The 20,785-nt window shown below is 32.9% G+C and overlaps 2 protein-coding genes across 4 annotated transcripts; one reads left to right on the top strand and one right to left on the bottom strand.

The window, feature by feature from the left end:
* Positions 1 to 291: 291 nt before the first annotated feature.
* Positions 292 to 16,506, top strand: AHP2 (Tat-binding protein 1(Tbp-1)-interacting protein (TBPIP)). Of its 3 annotated transcripts, none has more exons than XM_078970581.1 (7): positions 292 to 412; positions 504 to 529; positions 1,340 to 1,607; positions 1,692 to 1,762; positions 1,830 to 2,018; positions 2,100 to 2,211; positions 16,440 to 16,506. In XM_078970581.1, the coding sequence occupies exons 1-6, from the start codon at positions 385 to 387 to the stop codon at positions 2,193 to 2,195; spliced, it is 678 nt and encodes a 225-aa protein (XP_078826707.1). In that variant the 5' UTR covers positions 292 to 384; the 3' UTR covers positions 2,196 to 2,211; positions 16,440 to 16,506. The 3 variants fall into 3 exon arrangements, with proteins under 3 accessions (XP_078826707.1, XP_078826706.1, XP_078826705.1); XM_078970580.1 differs by lacking the exon at positions 16,440 to 16,506 and adding an exon at positions 12,257 to 12,425 and having other exon boundaries at positions 293 to 412; XM_078970579.1 differs by lacking the exon at positions 16,440 to 16,506 and having other exon boundaries at positions 293 to 412; positions 2,100 to 2,387.
* On the bottom strand, positions 5,663 to 7,231 carry LOC145011427 (uncharacterized). The gene is made up of 5 exons (XM_078970146.1): positions 6,968 to 7,231; positions 6,722 to 6,825; positions 6,462 to 6,633; positions 6,235 to 6,357; positions 5,663 to 6,160 (listed from the first exon to the last, which is right to left on the bottom strand). Exons 1-5 carry the CDS (start codon positions 7,151 to 7,153, stop codon positions 5,834 to 5,836), a joined length of 912 nt encoding a protein of 303 aa, XP_078826272.1. The 5' UTR covers positions 7,154 to 7,231; the 3' UTR covers positions 5,663 to 5,833.
* Positions 16,507 to 20,785: the final 4,279 nt, after the last annotated feature.

Genomic DNA, 20,785 nt, shown 5'->3' on the forward strand with positions numbered 1-20,785 from the left:
TTATTTTAATTGATGATAATGCATGAAATTATGTGTTTTTTTATATCATGTTAAACATATATTAAAAAATAAAAAACTTATATTTTAAAAAAATAAAAAATAATTAAAAACTGAAATGAAAAAAAAACTAATATTTAAATTCAATAAAAACAACAAGAAAAATTGAAAAATACAATAAAAATGAAAAAAACCGGTTTGGTGAAACTATAAATATTTTTTTCAGTAATGATCAAAAAGTGGTTTCCATCCTCGGAGCCCCATCCACCCGAATCCATATCGCCTTCATTTCCATTTTCGGATGTGCTATTTGAGGTGTCCCAGAAAACTTTCCCGCGCTATTCCATCTTCTTCGATACTCTAAACTCTTAACCCTACATCGATCCGATGGCTCCCAAATCCGATAGTGCCGAAGGTTTATTACATCTCATCTCTTTTAATTCAGTCTTCAAGTTCATATTTTCATCCATTTGTTTTTAAACCATGCGCCGATGTATAATTTGCAGGAATCGTGCTTAACTTCGTCAACGAGGTAAAATTCAGTATCCGAGCTTAATTTTTGTAGCTACAACTTCGTTAATCGATTTTTTTTATAAGCACTGCAACGGATCCTTTCAATCTGCATGCTTTAAAATAAGTATTTTCCCTTACAATAGCTTCAGAGTTTTTGCAACTAACACAAAATGTTTTAATTTCCATATGGATATCTTCAACTTTCTGACATGAGGTGCAAGTATTGCGGATATATGATACTATCAGTTGAATTTTTGTAGCTACAACATTTTTGTGATTTGTCATGATCTTTTGATGCATAGCTGCTCTTCCAAACTGCGAAGAACCATTTACAATACACAATCATGTTTTCCAATAACTTTCAGATGTAGCTCAGGGTTAGAACTGCAAACATGGCAGTGTTTCACAAGTTTGTTTTAGATGATATCAATTAGGATTTCTTCTAATCCAGCTTGTAGATTCGTTTTTCCCCACATGAATTTGATGTTTAACCTTTATACTTTTCTGGCTTTAAAGGCATTAACATACAGACTCAAGGAAAAAGTTATCTAAATGGATAATCCAATTTGTTCAAGATAGTTTATGCAAACTAAGGTCTGATATCAGTGTAAATTTGTTAACGTTGGAACTCTATGAATTGACAATTTGCATTTTAACCCTGTCACATCACATGTAAGAGTCTATGAGAATATCCAAAAGAATTGTTCAAAAGGGCATTCAAAATAGGATAGCATTGACTGATGAAATGATAGACTACTGAACTCTCAAACTGTTATGTTGATTTCTTGATTCTTTCTCTCATATCTTTTTATGATGTTAATTTCTACAGCAAAATAGACCATTGAACTCTCAAACTGTTGCTGATTTCTTGCAAAAATTTAACCTGAAAAAGACTGCAATACAGAAAGCTCTTGACACTCTTGCTGATAGTGGAAAAATAACATTTAAAGAATATGGAAAACAGAAAATATACCTTGCTAGACAAGATCAGTTTCAGATTCCAAACACTGAAGAACTTAATCAAATGAAGGAAGAAAATTCCAAATTACAACAAATCTTGGAAGAACAAAAGAAAGCAAACAGTCAGCTTGAAGGAGGTAATCTTTTATCTTTCCAATTCCACACCTTCTAAATCAATAATTTGGTATATTTATTTTACATGATAATCTTTTTTATTGCAGAAATAAAGTCTTTGCAGTCAAACTTAACACTGGAAGAGATACTTTCCAATGATGCAAAACTAAGAATCCAGGTTTTCTTTAAATGACTAATTTGACCTTTTTCACTAATTTGGATTTTAATACTTATAATTGTATTAGGTTAAGGAAATGGAAGAAAGATTGGCGAAATTACGGGGAGGGGTAACTTTAGTGAGCCCAGAAGAACGAAAAGCTGTTGAGAAAACTTTCTCAGATGCAATAAGTCATTGGAGAAAAAGAAAGAGAATGTTTAAAGATGTGTGGGATACAATTACTGAAAATTCACCCAAAACCCCAAAGGAATTCAAGGTTTTGTTTCTTTAAAAAAATATAAATATTAAATAATAGCCTAAGTATTATTTATTAATGTGGTTTTTTATTTTTGTGTAGGAGGAACTTGGTGTTGAATATGATGAAGATATTGGTGTGAGTTTGCAGACATATTCTACTTTAATGCCACATGGAAAGAAACGCCTCAGAGGCTAGCAGCTATGCTTATGAGGTAATCAGATTTATAAATTAGTAGTTTTGTTAGTATTGTTAATTGTTATTTGTTAATGATTTTGACTTTTTGACATTTAGTATTATATAAATATATAAATGGTCCACATGATAATTTGAAAAACTCAGAAAAGAGCAAACATTTTATATTAAAAGTTTGAAACCCCTTTTTCTTCATTTTCAATCTTATATGGACCAGGGACCAAAACTGCCATTTTTTGAAAGCACAGGGACATGATATATCAACTTTTAAGAGATTGGACCCTTTCAGAAACTGATAGTGTGTCCCACTGCTAGCACTAATTCAATTTTAAAGGGTAAAAAGTAGTATTTTGATATGGACCAGGGACCAAAACTGTCATTTTTTTGAAACCACATGACATGATCACTAATTCAATTTTAAAGGGTGAAATAGTCTTTTGATATGGACTAGGGCCAAAACTGTAAATTTTCTAAACCACAAAGACATGATCTATCAACTATTTTAAAGATTGGACCAAATTTGCGATTCTAAGCAAACCACAGGGACCATTTCTGCAAAATTTTGCTCCGTGTATTGATTGGGTTGTGTTTCGAGGATAAGATCAAAATGCAAAATTATGGTCATAAGAGTATGGAAAGAGACCCGATCAATCCTTGTCTTTTATTGACTATAAACAACTAATAATCTAATATATATTTAAGAGGAATTAAATACCTTTCTACCTTTGGTTAATGTTCCTATCCAATGAAATTGAGACATGTTTTATAGTTGGATAAAATTAATAATATTTTAATACACTTGTTATCATTTTAAATGGATAGAAAGATATGTAGGAAGATATTATGTACTTAATTTTAGTTTTGGTTTTGAATTTAACTTTTATTATATTGGATTTGAGCATCTTGTTTTATTGTCTTGATGAAAAATTTAATATTATAAACCTAATAATAATAGTAAAAATGCAATGTTGAATATTTTCTATTTCAAGCTTTACAAATTATAGCGAAGAGAATTGAAATTGATTTCTCTGTATACGAAACTCACGAATATACAACAACATATATACAAGGGAAGAGTTGTTGAATGAGAGATATTCTCTTCTATTCAAACGCTAAGAGTATTTGACTAAAAGACTAAATCAAAAAAATACAATTATAATAATTCAAAAATATACACGTGCTGTTACCTCCCGGCAAGCTCAAGACCGGGACAAACTTGAAGCTTGGATCTTAGAAATTGCATACGAGCTTTTCCCAGTGCTTTAGTGAAGACGTCCGCTAGTTGATCGGCAGATGAAACGTGAGAAATTTTTAGTTGTCCAGTTTCCATGTGTTCACGAATAAAGTGAAAATCTAAAGCTATGTGTTTTGAACGAGTGCTTATCATTGGATTCTTTGTCATGAAGATTGCTCCTACATTATCACAAAGGAGTAATGGTGGAGCTGTGATAGGAGCTTGAAGATCAGCAACCAATTGTTGGAGCCAAAGAAGTTCAGCAGTTGTATATGCTAGTGATCGGTACTCTGCTTCAGTACTAGAACGTGCCACCACCCTTTGCTTGCGTGACGTCCAACTGATGAGATTAGTTCCATGAAAGATAACATAGCCATATTGAGAATGACTGTCATCGCGATCAGAATTCCACCCGGAGTAAGAAAAAGCATGTAATCCTTTGGCATTCGTAGCTTTGAAATGTAGGCAATAATGTTTGGTGCCATTTAGATAGCGGAGAATACGTTTGACAGCTTGCCAATGTTGAAATGTTGGAGAATGCATATATTGACAGACACGATTTACGGAATAGGAGATGTTAGGTCTCGTAATGGTGGCATATTGCAAGGAACCCACAATCTGTCTATAAAGCTTTGGATTTGAGAATGGATCACCCTCCTTGATGAGACGAGTGTTTGGATTAGAAGGTGTGGTAACTGGAGACGACAATGACATGTTGCTTCTGTTTAGAATGTCTGTAATATAGGATTCCTGAGATACCGTCAGTCCGGACTTGGTTTTCTGAATTTGCAAGCCAAGAAAGTAATGTAGATTACCCATGTCTTTCAGAGAGAACATAGAGTGGAGATGACCAATAAAGTTTGAAAGAATAGTCATCTGTTCCTGTTACAATCAGATCATCAACATATACTAGAACATAGATGGTGACTGTTGATGTAACATGAACAAAGAGAGAGGTGTCAGATTGACAAGCACGAAAACCATTTGTGACCAGATAGGTTTTTAGTTTTGTGAACCAAGCTCTGGGTGCCTGATTAAGGCCATATAACGCCTTATGCAACTTACATACATGATTGGGGTGCGTTGGATCTTCAAATCCTTTTGGTTGTTTCATGTACACCACTTCAGATAAATCACCATTTAGGAATGCATTATTGATGTCCAATTGGTGTATTCTCCACCCCTTACAAAGAGCAATAGACAATACTAACCGAATTGTTGTGGGTTTGATTACTGGACTAAAGGTGTCAAAGTAATCGATACCTGCCTCTTGACTAAAACCCTGAGCCACCAATCTTGCCTTATGTCTTTCAATTTTGCCATCCGATCTTTTCTTTAGCCTGTAAATCCACTTACAACCAACAATGTTAGAGTTAGTGGGGCATGGAACAAGAGACCAGGTGTTGTTGTTGAGCAACGCATCATATTCAGCCTTCATGGCATCTCGCCAACACTTGGATTTGTTTGCTCGAGAGAAAGTGCTCGGCTCAATATTAACAGGCTGTGACGTGTTGGCAAGAAGAGCTTTTGGTTTGAGTAAGTTTGTGCGAGCCCTGATTACCATGGGATGCTGAGTGGTGTCAGATGGACGAAAAATTGAGGTTGTCGTATCAGGATGAGCTCTGGAAGGAACATGCGAATGTTGATAAGTATGATTGTTGGAGATGAATGTCGATAGGGTAGATGGTGAGCTAGGTTGTGGAGTTAGATTTGGATTGTGTAGAGTTGGAGCGGGTCCAGTGGGTGACAATGGCATGGTTGGGCCAGGTACAATTGGGTCAGCAGGTACGGAAGTTGCCGATGCCAAATCAAAAGCTTCAAGAGCCGAAACAATGGTGGTACACCAAAGAGAGTAATTCTTGTGATCCAATTTGATTGTGATAACAAGGATCTGGAAATTTAGGGTAGAGGCGGTGGCAGTAGCGAGATTGAGGAGATTAGGCGCTCCAGATGCCATAGGGGCTGAGAAACGAGAAAAAAAAAATAGAGAAGAAGAGGATTATGAATCGAGATTGAGCTCTGATACCATATAGTGAATAGAATTGAAATTGATTTCTCTGTATATGAAACTCACGAATATACAATAACATATATACAAGGAAAGAGTTGTTGAATGAGAGATATTCTCTCCTATTCAAACGCTAAGAGTATTTGACTAAAAGACTAAATCAAAAGATACAATTATAATAATTCTAAAATATACATGTGCTATTACAAATAAACCTAATAATAATAGTAAAAATGCAATGTTGAATATTTTCTATTTCAAGCTTTACAAAACATCCTGAATTCCAACAAAATACCAAACTGTAAAATTTCCTATATTTTTAGATACCAAAAAGCATTTAATTACCACCATAAATAGAAAAAAAAAACCTTGCGAAAAATGATAAGCTACTTCCACCGGTTATTGCCTATTCAATCGTTTGATCCTTGTAGAATTTAGCTTATTTTCTATGTTTACTTGCTGTCCTTGTGAAATAATATAATCTTTAGCAGAATGAAATAATTCATTTACGTCTGAGTTTGAATCCGAACCATCAGAAACAAATGACTCTGAGCGAGCGAGTTCCACCGTTGCTCTGCGAGCAAGTTCCACCGCTGCTCTGGCGGCAATTACATCATAAGCCGCTGATTCAAATGCATCTTGTGCAACATCTGTTGCTTCTTTATAATTTTTTGCCTCAGAGAAACTCATTTGCTTTTCAATTTTCTTTTCCACCACCACTTTCTCCTACAACCATAGATTCGAATTTTAACATTTTTTTCTTATGAAATTTGTTAATTTAATTACATTTCTCTACAAACCTTTCTTATTTCGGGAGTAGATATATCTAGTTGCAAAATTATACCATTCTCTTTGGCAATATCCGTAAGTATCTTCATTCTGCACTCCAAAGTCGATTGTGCGGGTGACAGTTTTTGTATCATCTAAAACAATAAAATTAAACATTCTTTAATTAGTTATTAAAGTAACAAAACCTTCGTATTGTATAAAAACACAACTATAATTTTTTTTAATATAACAATCTTACTATTTGACTAACTCCACAGTTTCTACGTAACTCGCTAGCACCCTCAGCGAATTCCTTTCCAAAATGACTTGTTAAAATCTCACGAATCTTTTGAAGTTCCGGAAACTCCCCACATCTTGGAGCCCCATATAATAGATTTGATACCGCCTCTTCCAATTCTTTTGGACATTCACTAAAAAAAACAAAAAGTTTTTAAGTAAGTAAAACATCATTCTTTTGTTTATGAAAAGTGAGAAAATAGAAAGAAAAAAACAACTTACTTGGCTTGTTCTATGAAGTTGATCCTTTGTATGAGGAGATTGCAATAGCCATGTATCATGTCATACACATCCAATATGTTTTGGTCCTTGATCACTTGCTCAACCTATCACAATTACACCATTACATAAATAATTTGAAACTTTTTTCAATGAAAACCATGTTTGTTATAATCAAATAGATGGATAGATAGACAGATGAATAAATAGATAAACAGACAAACAGATAGACAGACATATAAAATATACCCGAAGGAGGGCTTGTTGGTGGTGGTTAAGGCGGAGGAGTTGGATGATATCAGAGCGGGCGATGGTAAACCTTGCAAGGCGATGCTTTTTGAGTAGTGAGAGCCGGGAGATGGCAAGGTTTAGGGTGGTTTTAAGCTTAGAGGTTTTAAATTTCCGGCCAATTAGCGCATCAAACTTTTTTCCCATGGCTCTCTTTTGTTTTCTTTTCTTAGTGTTTTGGGAAGAAAACTATGCACAAGTTGGAAGTATGAAGAAGATGCTAAATAAACAAAGTAGGTGAGGGGTCAAAGACAATCAACAAAAAACCAACTTGACGCTTTCAATTATGACCATGAAATAGATCTATGGGGACTTGTTTAAATGTTATCTTTAGGTTTTATAATTTGTACAATAAAACCCATCTTTTATTTAAAAATAACATTTTAAATCTTAATTCATTTGGTGGCATTTTCTCCATGAATTGTTATCATAAAAATCAGGATTTCAATAGATCTAGGGGATATAAGAGTTTATTGTTGTGAACACTCATGTGATAATGCTTTGAAGATTTGCGTAAATGGATGCCATGAGGGATTTACTTTCCTGGTCCATTTTAAATTGCAAAAGAGGAAACTTGAGGGGCTTTTGTGTAGTTTTAATAATTTAAGCGTGAGAATTTGTTTCTAATCAAAACTTTGGTGAATATCTCCATGTAGACTTGTTCGTCGGCATAAATGTATTATTGTTAGTATTTATCAGTTGGTATGACTAATAACGGATCTACAGTTATGAGACTTGTACAAATACCTTTGGTTAGATTTGGCATATACTGCATTTTTATATATTAAATTAATAAATATATGTTTATGTCACCACGTTTGACTATGAAATGGTATTTTCTATGTAAAACCTAAAACAATATGAATCACCATCAGTGGTTTCCTAATATTAAAATTAAATAACAATTAATGACTTGTAAATTTAGTCAAATAAACATAGGATATTCACAAAAAATAATCACATGTCTTTATAGGATTATAATAAATAACCAAAAAAATTGCAATTCACAAAAATGACTCCCCAACTTCAGAATTGTGCATTTTGGACCCGAATGCGAATGGTTTCTATTTGTTTATGTGGTCTTAATTTAGAGTAGTCTACTATTATCGGGTGTCTACAAGTTCAAAACTACATTCGAATTGGTTATTTTTTGCATTAAAATTGCATTTTAATGTCGTAGTATTTGATATATATATATATATATATATATATATATATATATATATATATATATATATATATATATATATATATATATATATATATATATATATATATATATATATATATGTTGTTGGGTGGTATTGTTGTTCGTTGCTTGTTTTGCAGACACTTTCTAAAGTGTTTGATTGTATTGAATCACTAACGATCTCTCGGTTTAAGAAAGATGCAATCGAAGCTATAATTACTACTTTTTAATAAACTATTTGGAATTTACCATAATTCTTTGAATTTTGGCACAAAATAATTAGAAAAAATAATTTATCTGATAGCATCTACGTTTTGGGAGCTCGAGCTACTTAGACAAGAATGCATCGCCATGATTCATGCGAATAAGTGCTAGAGATTAGTTATCCGAAATACCTTTTTATGTAAAAGTACCATCTTCAAAGTCCGAAATTATTACTCCTTAATCTGAAATCCGAAATGTAACATTTTTGTCATATAAATGTAGTTTGATGAGATAGAAAGTTAGTCAGAAATCAATTGGCCTCGTCCGAAATAGATCATTTCGTATTGGATGGTCATTTTTACACATGCCTAAAACGTTGGTTGTAGAGAGGCACCTTATCATTTCTAATGTACATTTTTTGAATATCTCAATAATAATATTGTAAACCTACAAAATAAAAATAAAAATAAAGATGACTTAAGCGCGTTAGTCAACTCCTAACGTACGAAGTCTCATTAGGCATACTCGTGACTCGTGAGGGTGTATGTCACAATCATGAAGTAGACCTTCTTTCTTGAAATATTACTTATCCCACCCTTAAAGTTTCATCTGTATTTCATTTAGATGCCGAAATCAAGACACGATTTCAACACACTTTCTAGTTCCTACCACCAACCGGTCCTAGGTAATTTCCAATCTAGTGCGTAAACCTTTTGATAATATCATTGATTATGAGAGGAATGTATTTGTAAGGAGAAATTGTTTGATTCAAAATTTCAAATGTATTTGACAAGTAGGTTCTCACGAATATATGCCAAATGTCAGATATTATTATTATAAGAAAAGTCACAATTTTTATTTGTGTTTGAATAGATATCTTTATTTTATAGTGTATATTCTATTTTATTCGGACACAATTTCATCACCCTAAAAACCACTTAATCAACTTCTCATTTGCAAAGCCTGAGCGGCAGTCAAATTGGCTTATCTTACGTAATTTTGAATCTAGAATCTAAACCTGTTTGATGATATCATTGACTATGAAAGTTATATTAAGTAAATCCCACACTTACATATAGGTACTATGGTTATTAACTTACTAGGTGAATCTTCGTGCGTTTCGTTAGAAAACAATTATATGGTTAAAATATTTTAGAATTTACGTTGTGTCTATGTATATATATATTTTCGTATTTTTCATATCTTTATCAATAACTTTTTTGAACATGTCTTTGCCAATGAAATTGACCAAACATAATGATACGATATCTTGTGTAATATGCTTGTTCGTAAATGATGACATATGTGCTATATTAACATTACAACGAAGAACATAAATCGGTACCTTTTACTGACAACTAGACGTAATCCCGCACTTTGCGTATGTTTACAATTATACAGTTAAATTAGGCTTTGTGAAAATTTTATTTTTTTAGATATGTTCGAATTTACCTTTTTAACCATATCTTTGGTCACTTTATATGTATAAGCCTAATTTTATGAAAGAAAAAAAAAATTATGTTATACATCTGTAAATCTAATTTAGAAAACAATAAAAACAATTAATTTATTCGTTTTTTTCTTAGTATTTAATATAATTCAAATTATTTAAGATTTGTTTTTTATAAAAATTATTATACATTAAACCGTAGTAAACGTACATAAAAAGAACCTCAAAATCTGACTTCGTATGAGGAAGTTATGATTTCTTTAAAGTTTCGGATATAGCAATAGACAGCTAAAAACTTGAAATAGAGCTCGAACGACTTTTAGCCGACGTAACCTAAACAAGAATCGAAGACCTCGACAATAGTAGTGCAATGGTAAAAAGACAGACGAAAACGGACATCAGATGAAGAAGTTATGGATTTTTAACAGACTTTTCTAGTCCCGACCTTTTAAAAATATAATATAAAAAATAAAGTCAAAATTAGTCGACGGAGTCTAAATGAAAGTTGTATAGCATAATTTCACCTACACGTGGATATAAAGAACATCAAAATCGGAACTCGTATGCGAGAGATATTAATTTCTGAAGTTCGGGACACGAAACCCCACACTGTTAGAAGACTCACGACGTGAGCTAGTGACTGATGTGTGCTAGACACGGGCTATCAGACGTCGAGTCTACGAAAGGGATAAGATCAAAACTCACGATGTGAACCACCCCAAGTTCATGATGTGAACTCCAAAAACCCACCCTATAAATTGAAACCGAAGGTCTCGGGTTTAGGCTGCTCAATTCTACTCTCCTTTCTACTTTTACTCTGTGTTAAGCATCCCGAGACTACCCCGACGCCCCAGTTACGTGTCCAAGCCCTGACGAAAGCCCGAAGTCCTGAAGTTCCCAAGAAACTTGCTTCTTTCCAGTTAAAGTGCTGCCCGAGTTAAACATCGTCTTCATCAAATCGTCATTCTTCTTACCAAGTGAGTTCATACCCCTATCACAACACTTTTAAATGCTTTTCAAACGCTTTTTAAACACTTTTAAGGGGGAATACAAGTAAACACACGGTTAAAATCGTGTGAAAACATCAATCTTTTACTATACATTCCTTGTTGTTGTTATAACTATCATATGAAAAGGTTAGCATGCAAAACATCTTATGATACCACTTTACCCTCTCGGGATGAAATATGTTTGTAAATACAAATATGCTTTATTTATATGTTTGCATAACACATATTGACAAGGGTAAACATTTGAACTATAACGTTACTTATATATATATATATATATATATATATATATATATATATATATATAAGAAAATACAAATCATTGTTATGCCTTTATCAACATAGTAAAAAGGGTAATCATTTCGGACATAAACACATTAATTTCAAAAATATGTGACTTAATTGATAATATGTGAGTCATTCGTCTTCATCGTACCTATCAAGGTATACAAGAAAGCCCTATTTTATAACCAGAGTATCCGTTCGGAGAACGTGATAAGTGTGTATAGATCTATACGGACTGATGATCCCGCACCCTGGTTGTTAGCTACAGCCGGACCGGCAGGTTAAGGGTGACAAGTGTCATAACATTTCGACGTCTGAAGAACGTTGCTACAGGCAAATCCATCATAGTACGGTTATGACAACTCATAGGATAAACAATTATTATGATATTATGTTTTTACGGGAAAAGTAATATTTCAGTTATTTTTACGTGAAAATACAAGCTTCCTATAGTTTTGTTCACTAAAAAAACTATACATCATCATTTTAAGCATGATATATTTGCTTACAAGTTACAATCTTGGGAATTTAAGACCGCTTCTCACTTTTAGGAAAATATATGATTTTCCTGGTTCAATACATTCATTTCATACAAACAACGATTCATAACTCATTTTATAAGAAAATATCGGATTTTCTAGAAACCAAACGTGAACTTTCAAATGTCATACCATTTCGACGTCTTCGAATGTCGTGTTTTACTAGTCGATCAAGCATGATTACAATCATATCACATTTTACCTTAATTAAACAATTGATTTAAGGTAATTAGTACAACGATAGTTACTATATACAATGCTACAACACATCTTTATTTTTCCCATTGCATTCACATTGTGATCTTCTCACATAAACGGAAATGTAAACTAAATTTTGGTAATGATAGTCATATTTGGGAAAACACTCACTTTTACAAACAAACAACATGCAGAACATTCGGGTCTTGGTAGAAGGCTACATTTCATGATAAGTAGAAAATATAGGATTTTCTAGGAGATACAAACATTTACAAACACTTTCATCAAACATATACAAACATTTGACACTAAAATACTTATGAACTCACCAGCTTAAATGTTGATCCTCTATTTCAAAATAATTTGTATTCTCAGATCACCAGTAGACAGATACACTGGACCAGGTTTTGAGAAGACGGAGCATGTTCAAGACTCGTCTTTTATTTTAGTATTCATATTTTTGGTGTCTTACAAATACATTCAGAACACACTTGTATTAACTATATTATTAATGCATTGGATGATGTTGATGCTTGTTTTACTATTATGCATTGTTATGATACGTCCTCCGCTCCCGAATATTTCCGCCGTTCAGGTTTGGGGGTGTGACACTTATAAACTTTCAGTTTATAAAATATAAACAAACTCTTCTTCTTTATGCAATTTTGAGATTTTCATAAAAAGAAGCGTATGATTTGTTTAATCATGCTTTAAAGGCATGAGGGACATGCTTATGAAAATGGGGAAAAGTTTGCTTAAAGTGCAAATGACTAATGGTTAATACCTTCACTTTTTGCATATAAACATGAGGCTTGCATTTGGCTAAGGGTGCTTATTCTCTTCTTTGATGCAACGCCGAAACTTGTTTCTTCTCCATCATTCTCTTTAGTTTTGGTTAGAAAACTTGAAGTTACTTGCATCTTCAAGCCTTCTTTAAGTTCATATTGGTTATGAACTTAAAGCTTAAGGGTCTAAGAGTTTTGGACTAGCATCTACATCAAGTTGATTCATTGTTGGTGTCTCAAAGGTTCCACATTCTTCATCAACTTCCAAGCCTCCCAAGAGGACCCAAAGAACTACAAAGGTTGTTATTTCTTCACATTTTCTTTGGTTGATGTTTCAATCTTTCTATAACTTTCAAGAAGATCATTGGTGAGTATAAAATATTTATGTTACTTCAAAATTAAAGTATTCCGTTATCATATTATTAAAGCTTTTAAAACTATTTTTGAACCAAAACCTAACACATATATGTATTAAATCACGTATGATTTATATGGATATGATTAATTTTCTTGATTTCAATTTGTTAGTTGGTATCATGTATTTATCACATGTGATTAAACCCTTTTAATAAGTTTCTTCGCCTTAAAAAAGTAATAATAATAATAATAATAATAAACAACAATTAATTGGATCTTATTCATTAAAGATATTAAAATTATTAGATCACTTACAATTTATCGTAGTATTATGATATAATAAAATTAAATTTAATAGTATTTCTCTAAAAACCATAATATACGTTATGATTAACTAAAAATACTAATAACTCAATATTTATTGATGTTTCATACAATTATTAGTGTCTATAAATGAACTACTTATCCATATTTGTTTGTCTTTTTCCACTTCCAAGGAATGCTAAATTAGTAAGCTTATTTCAAATTTATACACAACAAACGCAGAATTTAAGGTCTACAATATTTATATACCTTCACAAGTAGTTCTTTGACACGTCACAATTTGAGGTATAAAATATTTATTATATTTTTGAAATATCATTTTCAATAAGATACAATGATACTCACTATGTCATCAAGGCTTAATCATATAAGTTTGATTTTTTTTTTCTCAAACTTATATGCATTAATCACTAAAAAACATTAATCGATTCATTTTTCGTTTAAAGAAAAGATTTGTTTGGTTCTCCATGTTCATGTAAGTAGAAACCAGATCATCCTTAGATCTAATTTCATACCTCGAATAACATGCATCCATCTAGACTTGGGGGAGAAAGACTGTGTTTCACCTACAGACTTCATGGGTGGTGATTGTGAGTTGTTTCAGTCAGGTATAGAAGGAGCCCCTTCAAATTAGCCAATAAAGGATATTTAACCTGACTTACAACCTTGTAATCAACATAATTATCAAATACACACAATACTACATGACATAATTCTAATTATAATATTCCATTTGAAATCAATGAAAACATCAACTAGATATATCAAAAGGTATCTTGAAACTTCTGGAAACGACTTTCCCTTGCCTTTCAGCATTGATCAACCAATCAAATACAAAATGTTCAAGCCTACTCTAGAGGGTTTTTTTTTTTTTTTTTTTTTTTTTTTTTTTTGCAATTACAGTAAGCATATCACATTTTAGAACAACATGGCATAACTTAGCAAGGATAAAGGATAGACTAATTGTAGAACAGCCAAACCTGTAAGTCCATCAGTTGGACTACACTGCACAAAGCGAATACAAGCTGAGCAAAAATTCACTCTACTGCAAGCTAATCCAATCAAAGCATCATTATAAGTACATTTTCACAAATATGGAGATGCACGCAAGAAATATTAAGTCATTTGAACCTTTTTCTAAAATACAGATGTATCATTTGCATTTTTTGGAGACTCACTTCAAAAGAAATCAGAAAGAAAAACATAATCAAACTTCATATGTCAAAACATATTCACAATTCCAATGATATAATGGACCGGTGAAGCTTTATATAGTATATACATAATTTTACATCTCATTAAGAAATTAGTTGTCTAAACATTAAACGGAAAAAAACTCACATGTATCTCCAACGAAGATCAACTAGATCAAGTAGCCTAAGTCTACATAATTAAGAAAGTTTGATCTTTTACATCAGCAATGTAAGCATATGTATAACAAAAATGAATCATTCAACATAACTCATACAAATTTAGTAAGAAATTTTGGGGTCAAAATCTTTTGTTATGTTGATAGTTAAAGTTGATGTAACATCCAAATCCAGGTATTTCATTTTAATTCCTTGATGTACTTAAAGTTGGCAAAAGAGGACCCTCCATACGCTAAGTGTACATATATGTACGCTTAGCGTCCACAAGTATGTGCATCAGGTAGCCGAGGCTCGTATGCGAGGCGTACGAGGCCAAAGGCTAAAACCCTAATTCTCAGTCTTGAGCCCTATTTAAGCTCATTTATGACCTTCGACCATCTTCCTTGCTAGCTTCCACTGCCTTTAAATGTCCCTAAAACCCTAGTTACCATTGAGAGTGATCCTTGAGCTTGAAGGTACCAAAAGTAACCCTTTTTGGTGTGTTTGCAAGGAGAAGGAGGAGGTGAGAAAATCTTAGATGAATAAGAGCTTTTAGATCCTGCATCTAGAACATCTTGAGGAGCTTTTGGAGGTAAAAAGCTCATATCTTGCTAATCCTTTTGCTAGTTTGAGTTAAGGTTTGATATTAAGTCCATTTTTGGTCCATGGATCCTCTCTTGTGAGTTTGAGCAACTCCAAAGGTTAGAAAGGTTAGATTTGAGTTCCTTTGGCATGTTAAAAGCATAAAAATGCTAACTTGATGGTTGTTATGGCACGATGCATGAGTTTAAGATCTTAAAGGGAGTCTTAATGGATTAAATGAGGTGTTGGGTTCCCATATGGCATGCAAAGGCATTAAGTTGCCAACTTTATGCCCTAGGACCTTTAAAATGACCAAGATATGGAATTGGACGAAGTGGATACATGAATTAAGAACTTAATGGCTATTTATGCAAAACAACTTGTATGCTAGGCATACTAGTTTGTACGTTGCACGTATCGTCTAAGGACCTAGTACGCTAAGCGTACTAATGATGTACGTTGGGCGTACGCTTCAGGTGAGTTTTGGGCTTACGTTAGGCTTTTGATCCATTTGGGCCCTATTTAACCTTGGGCCTGGATCTATTAGAGTAATTGGGCCTTTGTAATTGTTATTGGCCCATAGGTGGCATGGTTGGGCCTTTTAGGCCTTGTGGCCCATTATTGTTTTGGACCATGGATGTTAGGCCCATTAAAGAAGAAAGATTTTTGGGCCTTATTGGAGGAGTTTGTACTTAGGGTTTTGGCTTATGCCTTGAGTTTGTAACTTAATTTTAATTAGGTTAACTTGTGCATATTCCGTATGAGATTTTCGGACTGGTAGCCGAGCAGTATTTTTATCAGCAATCTGAGGTGAGTCTTATCAGTATATCAATGGGTCGAAGGCACCAATTTCAGCCCATTATTTGACATGTGGATTGACGATTGTTACGTATTTAATTGTCTGAAGACCGTGGGGGTAGCCCGCGACACTTGTAAGAAGACTATGGGGGTAGCCCATGGCACTTGGATATCAGACCATGGGGGTAGTTAATGACACTTGGATGTCAGACCATGGGGGGAGCCCATGGCATTCTAGGTAAAGACCATTGGGGTAGCCCATGGCAACTATATGTATGTTGCATGATATTTTCTGGTTGTATGTTATGTGATATTTTTGGAATTCACTAAGCTTTTGCTTATAGTTTATTTGACTATTTTCAGGTACTTCCGGCACTAAGGGTAAGGGTCCGGCTTGATGACGCATCATTCACTCTCCAACATTTTCCGCATCTATTGATATTGATACTCTAATATTTTGACATGATAGGATGTAATGGATATTTGGAAAAAAATTATGATTGTAATTCCTATTTTTAAAATGAAAAATTTTATCTGGTTTTTGGGCTGTTACAGTTTGTCAGTGTTCATCATTATTGTAGAGTTGTAGTTTGTAAGTTTGAAATTTGAATATTTACATAAATTGGACACACCATTGGGCATTAATTTAAACAAGTGAGCAAAAAATTTGTTAAAATGATCAGAATGGAAACTATTTTTGGTATTATATATGTTATGTCTTGTAGAGTCATTCCTTTCAAGTGAATAACAACAACTAATATAATCTTCATGTTTTCAAGAACTCATTTATAAGAGATCGACATGGTAATGTGTTCCTTTGCAAGAACTGGTGATGATTGTGTAATTCATGAACTCAAATATTACATGATAAGCTGCAAGCAAGTAAAAGTAAAACCCAATCGATTCAATCAAAGCCAAATTTAATATTAAGAGCATGGATTTTAATAAAAATTAAGCTAAACCGAGTTCAAAATGTCATCCTACAAAACCCTAACTTGTAGATCAATCCGAATCATTCATCCCCATTCTTCTAATTTTGAGAATGGAATTAGATGAATTGGTTATTAAAACAATAAAAATGAGAGATAACAATTAGAAGTACAAAAATGCGATTCGTGAAGAGGTTTACGGTAGAATTCATCGGTAATCAGGCTAGAATGAGTTATATATTATGCATAAGATGTATATACTTGAAAAAAATATAACTGGAAGGCAGGAATCTCCCATGAACCGTATTTGTAGAGATCAAAAGCGGAGACGATTGATGGTGGAGGAGCAATATCTACGAACTCGGTTGTTGATTGGGACTTGCTACATAGATAGTGAATCAATGAGCTCCACCGTACCGACAATAGCAAGGTATGCCTAATCATAAATGGTTCTACATATATATATATATATATATATATATATATATATCTGTTCACAGATTGAGTAATCATATATGATTATGACAGTTGTTAGCAGAAAATGTGGTGGTGGTAGTGGTATAAATAACGAATGTGACAGTGGTGGGGTCGGTTGGTGTCAGAGGTGATGGTAGTGGTGACAGTTATGGTGCTGGGGATGGTAACGGAGGAGAAAGGAATGAGTGGTGTTATATAATCATTTATGATTATAACAGGTTTGCCACACCGGTACGCCGGAGGGTTAGAACGACAGATGTGAAATATGTGGCGAGGTTGAATCACAAGCTCTTTATTTTATTTTTAATCTCAAAAGAACATATATATATATATATATATATATATATATATATATATATATATATCTATATATATATATATATATATATATATATATATATATATATATATATATATATATCTTTACTATCTTATAAAAAAAATCTCACTATTTCTAAAAATAGATTCAATATAATAATATTATTTTTTTAAGACGTTCAAATCATTAAGCTAATAGTACAAGTAGTCATCAATAAAATAATATTAAATTTTAACATGTGTTTTGAATCCTTATATTTCTCAACAAATTCTATCTCATTCCCTGAATTTCGGATAATTCAAAATTTGAAACCATCAGAAAATACATGTTGATTCAAATATCCCTCCTGCAGATGGCTCTTTCTTAACAGGTTTTTATTTTAATCCTTACTTGTAATTGATTTCATCGTTTTTAACTTTTTGTATTTTTATCTTATAAATATATTGGGTAAAAGCTTTATTATATCAGGTTTGTTCATAAAAAAGTTTTTACTATGTTTCTTTAATGTGTTGGCTTTGCAGGTTCAAAGAACTCAACTAAGAGGACCAGTTAGAGCATTGTATTATCATTAGTTTGTATATTTTAGCATCTTACTTTTGCAATAAAGAACGGTTAAATACAAGATTTGACATGATTAAGGTAGTTTGTATATTTTTCATCTTGTTTAGTCTAAAAATGAAACTTTTTTCATCATTCGTCCTTATAATATCAAGTTTCATCACATGGACATCATGATTACGGTGATTATTATCCTTATTATAAGGTTCTATATAGATTTTGTTCAATTATTTTAAGGTTTCGAGAACCTAAATCAATATGAATCATTGAATTACATACCATCGTTGAAAATGTTTTAACATATTTTTTATTCGCCGCCCGCTGCTTTGCGCGGGTAGACGGCTAGTATATATATATATATATATATATATATATATATATATATATATCATTATTATATACAAAAACCTTATTTTTTAAGAAATGCGTACAGCGCGTGAGGTGGCTTTAAAGAAAAGTCGATGACGTACACAAAACTGGCCGCCGAATCGACATGTATCTTTACCTTACTTTCTCTTCGTGACACCTAACTCCAACACCGCTTCAGAAAATGATGCACGAATCAACACAACCTCTCGTACTCTTGCTCTTTCTCTTTGAGGAAGGCATGTTTCGGTTCCAAGTAAAATCCATTTGAGTGAAACCCGTTCCACTCCCAACAGAGACTCGTTGATCGATCGTGCTGGACCCTAATCATAGGGTTAACAGTTCTCGACACGACCCGTAACATGACCCGCGACACGACACGAAATAAATAGGTTTGGGTTTGAGTTTTTCAATCCGTCAACCCGCCAACCCGTTTATTAAACGGGTCATATATGTTCTCAAAAAATAAACGGGTTGACCCGTCAACCCGTTTATATTCTTAATAAAAAATTATTTTATTGTTAAGTGTATTTATGTACCAAGTATTAATATTTAATAAGTATTATAATATATATATATATATATATATATATATATATATATATATATATATATATATATATATATATATCATCGATTCATAGACCATTTTAGTATTTCGATATTTTGACTTGTGGTTGATGGTCTAAGGTCATAAGTAGTAACCCATAAGTCTAAGTCTGTAACATGTTTCTATGAATGTATTAATTTTCATTTGGATGTTTAAGACTTAAATGTCTAAAATTCGGAACCACGAACCGAAATCTGACCTATGAACCCACCAACCTATGAACCTGTATAAATAAATGGGTTGGCGGGTTATATATGAGTTTATGTTCCAAACCCGCCAACCGGTGACCTGTATATTTAAATGGTTCATGTTTAGGTTGACATATTTTGACCCGCCAACCCGACACGATTGCTAGGCCTACCTAATCATCATCGCTTCGATATTTATCCTCCCTATGATGCCTTCTTCTTTTGCATTGAATATGATTCCATGACTTTGGTGAAAGAGAAAACTCGAATCCTAATCAACCTCACCATGTAATCGATTCACTCTTCAACATTTTCAAGGTACAAGAAGGAACAGAAGGCAATAGTTGGTTTTGCTCTAAATTTTCAGAATTTTACTCTTTATTGATATATCTGTGTTTCATTTTGTTTGTGTTACTGCAGACCCTAATCTACATTTCTTTTTTACATTTGGTTATTTTCAGCACTTAGATGAACATCCAGCTCCTTGAAGACAATTCTATACAACATATGGTGGCACATACAAGGAAGGTTAATTAGGGACTATCTAAAGACAACTACGCTTGGTGGCATGCTTGTTTATCACATGTTTCTCGCTTTCATATTTTATTGTTTACTATTAATTTTGATTTGTAAATTTTTGTAGTTTGGAATCTGGATACTAAAATTTATTTGAAATAGTAAATTGAATGACACAACAAGTCAAAACAGAGAACCAAGATAACATGGAATTCTATACTAAGTGGGTAAGATACAAATAGGGAAAACACGACAAATGGTTAATGAATATCCTGAGAGAGTAGTATCCGTAGATTTTTTCGTGAGTGGATCATAAGATTAGATTTTATTGGTATATGTGTTAATTTGTTTATGTGATTACATGACATTTGTTGTTAAAATTTTCACCCATTTTCACAATAACTCCTTATTACATGACATTTGTTGTTAAATTTTTCACAATAACTCCTTAAGTTGTCAGATTCTTTTGGAACTTTCTAACTTATCAATACCAATGCACTTGTGAGGAATATGCATGCTCTCTCTCTCTCTCTCTCATGTGCTCTGAAGATGCATTTGTTACATTGGACTAGATGGGACGACCATACAAGCTTTCTAGATCTATTTGGATGATGAGGATGCTAATCCAAGTGGTGATGGCAACAAGCCAACAATCCTTGAGGATCAACCCTTTTTGTGTCTTTTTCTTTGTGATTTGCTGGTTTGGAAGAACATCTGATATGGACAAGGTATTTTGCTTTTAGAAC

Source organism: Lactuca saligna, chromosome 8 (genome assembly GCF_052625555.1).
Source record: "Lactuca saligna cultivar CGN05327 chromosome 8, ASM5262555v1, whole genome shotgun sequence".
In the NCBI taxonomy this organism is placed as follows: domain Eukaryota; kingdom Viridiplantae; phylum Streptophyta; class Magnoliopsida; order Asterales; family Asteraceae; genus Lactuca; species Lactuca saligna.